The 6,930-nt window shown below is 48.3% G+C and overlaps 1 protein-coding gene across 1 annotated transcript in view; it reads right to left on the bottom strand.

The window, feature by feature from the left end:
- Positions 1–1,696: 1,696 nt before the first annotated feature.
- LOC127931820 (homer protein homolog 1-like) overlaps positions 1,697–6,930 on the bottom strand; it is a 40,447-nt gene continuing 35,213 nt past the window's right edge. The window contains exons 3-5 of the mRNA XM_052525568.1: positions 3,238–3,369; positions 3,043–3,135; positions 1,697–1,849 (exon numbers count right to left, since the gene is read on the bottom strand). Of these exons, the coding sequence (XP_052381528.1) occupies positions 1,697–1,849; positions 3,043–3,135; positions 3,238–3,369 (378 nt within the window). The remainder of the gene's footprint in view (positions 1,850–3,042; positions 3,136–3,237; positions 3,370–6,930) is intronic.

Here is a 6,930-nt window from a genome sequence, read left to right as displayed (position 1 = left end):
CTCCTGGTAAGCAGCCAGTTGTTGTTTCCACTGTTTGACGTTGGCTGTGGACTCCAGCAGAGCTGCTGTCAGCTTGGCATTGTTGCCCTTCAGGGCTGCCAGCTCGGCCTCCCAGTGCTTGTTAATACTGGACGAACTGGAGACAGACAGACACTTCAGTAGAGTTTCAGTGACCATGACCCAGACATTGGTGCCAAGACCCAGACCCAGTATTGAGACACATGAGAAGACCAACTGACCAACACTGCTTTTTTGTGGTCACGACTGGTCTTAAGACTGCAAGATCAAGACTCCATCTCTGATATAAACTCAATCATTGTTTTCCTGAGTTTATTGCAAAAAACAACAATACTGTCATTTGACTAAAGTCTATGAACCATTCCAGCACCAATGTACAAATACATGTTCAACTTCATGTTCATCAGCATTACTGACCTCAGAGGCTAGAGTGGAACTCATGTGGGAACCGTGTATGGTGAATACGAAGGGGTGGGGGAGTGAAATACATTTTCCATTTATTTAGTCATTAATAATTAAAATCAGCACTACACAGTGTTTTGATATAATGCTTAACTACTGTCCAGGGATCTGGGACCACATGAATAAGAGATGGATGACTCGACACATCCAGGTGCGAGCAGACCACGCACACGCGGTGCTGCTGCTGTGCCAATTTCCTTTTAAATAAGAGGTCCCAGTGAACAGCTAAACCCCACCAATACCAGACTGAACATGGGAACACAGTGGAGTACTGTGGATGTTCAGCTTGTAAAAGGGAAGATGAGTTTTAAAGGAAGGAATTGGAAGATAGTTTTGTATCAATTGGTATTATCTTACCATTTCCGACCATGGCGTCGCCCGCTGACCGACCATGGCGTCGCCCGCTGACCGACCATGGCGTCGCCCGCTGACCGACCATGGCGTCGCCCGCTGACCGACCATGCCTTCGCCCGCTGACCGACCATGGCGTCGCCCGCTGACCGACCATGCCGTCGCCCGCTGACCGACCATGGCGTCGCCCGCTGACCGACCATGCCTTCGCCCGCTGACCGACCATGCCGTCGCCCGCTGACCGACCATGCCTTCGCCCGCTGACCGACCATGCCTTCGCCCGCTGACCGACCATGCCGTCGCCCGCTGACCGACCATGGCGTCGCCCGCTGACCGACCATGGCGTCGCCCGCTGACCGACCATGGCGTCGCCCGCTGACCGACCATGGCGTCGCCCGCTGACCGACCATGGCGTCGCCCGCTGACCGACCATGCCTTCGCCCGCTGACCGACCATGGCTTCGCCCGCTGACCGACCATGCCTTCGCCCGCTGACCGACCATGCCTTCGCCCGCTGACCGACCATGCCTTCGCCCGCTGACCGACCATGCCTTCGCCCGCTGACCGACCATGCCTTCGCCCGCTGACCGACCATGCCTTCGCCCGCTGACCAACCATGCCTTGCCCGCTGACCGACCATGCCTTGCCCATTGACCAACCATGCCTTGCCCACTGACCAACCATGCCTTGCCCATTGACCAACCATGCCTTGCCCACTGACCAACCATGCCTTGCCCACTGACCAACCATGCCTTGCCCACTGACCAACCATGCCTTGCCCACTGACCAACCATGCCTTGCCCACTGAGGTGAACTATATTTGTGCTTGACACCCTACTCCAGCCCCTGGCTTCAGAGCCTTGTTCTTACCTGTGGGAGAAGGGCAGTTGGTTCTGAGATGGCTCGGGACGGGGCTCGGGTGGGTGCTGCGGCATTTCAGGGGTGGTGCCCCTCTCGTCATCAGTGCCGTTGATGCTCTCCGGGGTCAAAGGTGACTGCAGGTCACCGGTGGCTGACTCCTGGCATGATGTAAACAATAAGGTTAAAGGAACAGAAATAGTTGAACTGTATGTTCTCAACTGCTGAGTAAATAAAATACTGATGTAATGTGGAGAGAATACCTGCACAATGAGTTACACTCCACAGAAAGTGATGTTTCAAGTAAGTTTTTGTTTCTCTCAAGTGAGTAGGCCTATGTGTTTTCAAGTGAGCTTGTTGTTCTCACTTGAAAAAAGAAACATCGCTTTATGGGAGCATAGCTGACACTGGGAGATCAGAGTTCATCTGAGACTGAGAAGGGATTCATTAATCTGTGTGTTAATCTGATATTAGGATGGGGGAGAGAGGGAGAAGTTGGTTAATCCATGGAGGGCAGGGTTCTCCCCAAAGAGTGGAACAGTGCCATTCAACAGCTCAATACTAGGGTAAATATACACTATACTGTATAATGGACATTGTTTGGTCCATGTTTCTACAGCAGTGACAACATTGTGGGGAGACCACCTGAAGGGCTGGAGTGTTAGCCTGGGGTAGTTGGGGATTTCAACACTGGACTGGAGTAAGAGGGCAAAGCAGGAGGGTTAACAGAGACTGGGGTCAGATGACAATGATTTGGATTCCATTTTACCTTCTTTTTTACAGGTACTCTGAGAGGGACTCTGGGAGGTACTTTGTGAGGTACTGAGAGCACATTCTTTTTTACAGGTACTCTGAGAGGGACTCTGGGAGGTACTTTGTGAGGTACTGAGAGCACATTCTTTTTTAGTGCAGTGACCTGGGGAAGAGTTGCAGGGAAGAAGAGATGGGTTGAATGAGCCAATTGAAACCTGGGGATGGTTAGGCCAGGTTGGGAGTTTAGCCAGGACACTGGAGTTAACACACTATAGTCTTGCCATGAGAGTACTGGTTTCAGACACTCCCATTAGGAATTAGTTTAACATCTCATCCAAGAGTAGTGCTTTGCAGGTAGTGTTTCCAATCACTTTCTGTGATACCTAAATCACTTGGGGTCCATTCACTCCCATTGTTTTCTGGTAACAAAATGTTAATGTTAGTGGTGGGTTGTGTACAAAAACACCAGGTGCTTTGCAGTCTATACTGGTCCAAAAGCTACATTTAATGGGAGGAAACAGGTACATTTTTAATTAAGGTGAGTAAGTAGGTGTTGGTGAACTATCCCATTTGAGTTAGGGGTGTGTGTTGTTGAGACTACCTGAGAGGGGGTGCTGGTGAGTTCCATCTTCTCCTGGGATTTCTCCTTGGCTAATCGGGCCGCCTCTTTAAACTCTGCAAACTTCTCTGCAAACTGAGAAAGAACCACAATGACACAGAAAACACTGACTAAACTAGTTTGTGTGTGTGTATGTGGTGTGTTTGTGAGCTCAACTTTGGCAATGTGTGTGTGTACCTTGAGCAGGTGGTTCTCTGAGGAGAAGCCCAGGCCATAGACGGTGTTGGCTCGGCTGTCGGCCCACTGGCCAAACTTCTGGGAGGTCTTGGTGAAGGTCATGTTGGGGGTGATGGTGCTGTTGATGATTGCCTGGGGAAGGAGAGAGGAGTTGTATGAATCACAAAAGCAATGCTGACCCATTTGCCTAAAATATGAGTGGGCTTGTTGTTTTCTGAACGGTTTCCTTCAGCAACAGTAACAACTGTGTTATCTATCTGTGTTTGTGTCAGATGAAAAGTGTGTGTGTGTGTGTGTGTGTGTGTGAGTGTGTGCACGATACACCCCTATTGATTATTAAACAGGAAGCCGTCAATGAGAGGAGAGGCCCCAGTGAGGCTGATTGACTCTACTGGCATCGACCACAGTGGGTGAGGGAGAGAGGAAGGTGGGCGAGGCACCCTTTTGGCCTGTTAGTTCTATGTAAAGTTCTGTGTGTGTATGTAAACTCAGCAAAATAAATAATGTCTTCTCACTGTCAACTGCGTTTATTTTCAGCAAACTTAACTTGTGTAAATATTTGTATGAACACAAGATTCAACAATTGGGACATAAACTGAACAAGTTCCACAGACATGTGACGAACAGAACTGGAATAATGTGTCCCTGAACAAAGGGGGGGGTCAAAATCAAAAGTATCAGTCAGTATCTGGTGTGGCCACCAGCTGCATTAAGTACTGCAATGTGCTTTTACACCTGCATTGTTTGCTGTTTGGGGTTTTAGGCTGGGTTTCTGTACAGCACTTTGAGATATCAGCTGATGTACATCTCCTCCTCATGGACTGCACCAGATTTGCCAGTTCTTGCAGTGAGATGTTACCCTACTCTTCCATCAAGGCACCTGCAAGTACTCTGACATTTCTGGGGTGAATGGCCCTAGCCCTCACCCTCAAAAACAACAGCTCCCAGACGTGCTCAATGGGATTGAGATCCGGGCTCTTCGCTGTCCATGGCAAAACACTGACATTCCTGTCTTGCAGGAAATCAGCCATACTGCTCGTTTTGTGCGTGGTGGCATTGTCATGCTGGAGGGTCATGTCAAGATGAGCCTGCAGGAAGGGTACCACATGAGGGAGGAGGACGTCTTCCCTGTAACACACAGCATTGAGATTGCCTGCAATGACAACAAGCTCAGTCCTATGATGCTGTTAAACACCGCCCCAGACCATGACGGACCCTCCAAATCGATCCCGCTCCAGAGTACAGGCCTCGGTGTAACGGTCATTCCTTCGACAATAATTGCGACTCCGACCATCACCCCTGGTGAGACAAAATCGCAACTCGTTAGTGAAGAGCACTTTTTGCCAGTCCTGTCTGGTCCAGCGACGGTGGGTTTGTGCCCATAGGTGACGTTGTTGCCAGTGATGTCTGGTGAGGTCCTGCCTTACAACAGGCCTTACAAGCCCTCAGTCCAGCCGCTCTCAGCCTATTGTGGACAGTCTGAGCACTGACGGAGGCATTGTGCGTTCCTGGTGTAACTTAGGCAGTAGTTGCCATCCAGTATATGCCATTTAGCAGTAGCAGTATATGCCATTTAGCAGACGCTTTTATCCAAAGCGACTTAGTCAGTCATGTGTGCATACATTCTACGTATGGGTGGTCCCGGGAATCGAACCCACTACCCTGGCGTTACAAGCGCCAGGCTCTACCAACTGTGCTACAGAAGGACCACCTGTACCATCCTGTACCTGTCCCGCACATGTGATGTTTGGATGTACCGATCCTGTGCAGGTGTTGTTACACGTAGGTCTGCCACTGCGAGGACGATCAGCTGTCCATCCTGTCTCCCTGTAGCGCTGTCTTAGGTGTCTCACAGTATGGACATTGCAATTTATTGCCCTGGTCACATCTGCAGTCCTCATGCCTCCTTGCAGCATGCCTAAGGCACGTTCACGCAGATGAGCAGGGACCCTGGGCATCTTTCTTTGGTGTTTATCAGTCAGTAGAAAGGCCTCTTTAGTGTCCTAAGTTTTCATAACTGTGACCTTAATTGCCTACTGTCTCTAAGCTGTTAGTGTATTAATGACTGTTCAACAGGTGCATGTTCATTAATTGTTTATAGTTTATGGTTTATTGGGATTTTAACTAATTATCTTTGAAACAAGCATGGGAAACAGTGTTTAAAACCTTTATAATGAAGATCTGTGAAATTATTGGGATTTTAACTAATTATCTTTGAAAGACAGGGTCCTGAAAAAGGTTTATTTTTGCTGAGTTTAGTTACTTCGGGCTGTGTGGATGTTGATGACGAGTGTATCCTAGAGTGGCAGGCAGGCAGGCAGCACCTCACCACAGCCCACTCTCTCCCTGCTATTTCCAGCTCAGCACAGTAGCAGTAACCACAGTTGTGTTCACGTATTCGCTAGCTTTACAGCACCAAGGTCACATGCAAAGCAGTGTAGAGTGTGTGTGTGTGTGTGTGTGTGTGTGTGTGTGTGTGTGTGTGTGTGTGAGGCTTTACATATCGTTGAGGTACTAAAATAGCTCCTCCCCTGCACCCCTCTGAAGACTAAAATCATTTTTGTTATGACAGAACAGGCCACAACACCCCCATGCCACTACCAACCATGGGCTCTGCTGCTACCACTGGCCATGGAAACACACACACACGTGGGAAATGTAGTGTGTGTGTGTTGAGTGAAACTACAACTTCCTTCAATCTTTGGTTCTGTCTGTCCGTGTCTGTAGGGATGGTCAAATGTGTCAAGTCTGCCTGTGGGAAAGAGAGGGAATACTGTACACAAGTACAGATGTGTGTTTCACGTGCTGTATGTAGTCTGTGTACATCAATCCATGATTGATTCTAAGGGATGTATAGTATGGCGTGCCCTGAGCCTGAGGGAGCCTTCCTGTTGCCACTCCTAATCCCCTTGCTGAGGGGGAACCAGGCACTGTATACAGTGACTTCAGAAACTATTCATACCCCTTGACTTCTTGCACATTTTGGTGTGTAACAGCAGAATTCAAATTCTACACACAATACCCTATAATAACCAAGTATTTATTTTACCTTTATTTAACCAGGCAAGTCAGTTAAGAACAAATTCTTATTTTCAATGACGGCCTAGGAACAGTAGGTCAACTGCCTGTTCAGGGGCAGAACGACAGATTTGTACCTTGTCAGCTCGGGGGTTTGAACTTGCAACCTTCCGGTTACTAGTCCAACACTCTAACCACTAGGCTACCCTGCCGCCCCGTAAAAACATGTTTTTTAGAAAAATGTGCTAATATTTCTTGAAAATGAAATACAGAAATCAAAATGGCATAAGTATTCACACCCCGAGTCAATACTTTGTGTAAGCACCTTTGGCAGCGATTACAGATGTGAGTCATTCTGGGTAAGTCTCTAGGAGCTTTCCACACCTGGATTGTGCAACATTTGCCCATTATTATTTTCTAAATTCTTCAAGCTCTGTCACATTGGTTAGTGATCATTGCTAGACAACCATTTCAGGTCTTGCCAGATTTTCAAGTAGATTTCACTCAAAACTGTAACTCGGCCTCTCAGGAACATTACCTGTCTTCTTGGTAAGCAACCCCAGTATAGATTTAGGGCAACAGGTAGCCTAGCGGTTAAGAGCATTGGGCCAATAACTGAAAGGTTGTTGGAACAAATCCTTGAACCAACTAGGAGAAAAAAAATCTGTTGATGTG

This window comes from Oncorhynchus keta, chromosome 9 (genome assembly GCF_023373465.1).
Source record: "Oncorhynchus keta strain PuntledgeMale-10-30-2019 chromosome 9, Oket_V2, whole genome shotgun sequence".
Classification (NCBI taxonomy): Eukaryota; Metazoa; Chordata; class Actinopteri; order Salmoniformes; family Salmonidae; genus Oncorhynchus; species Oncorhynchus keta.
Note: the sequence above shows the minus strand (reverse complement) of the source record. Positions and strands in the feature narration are given on the sequence as shown.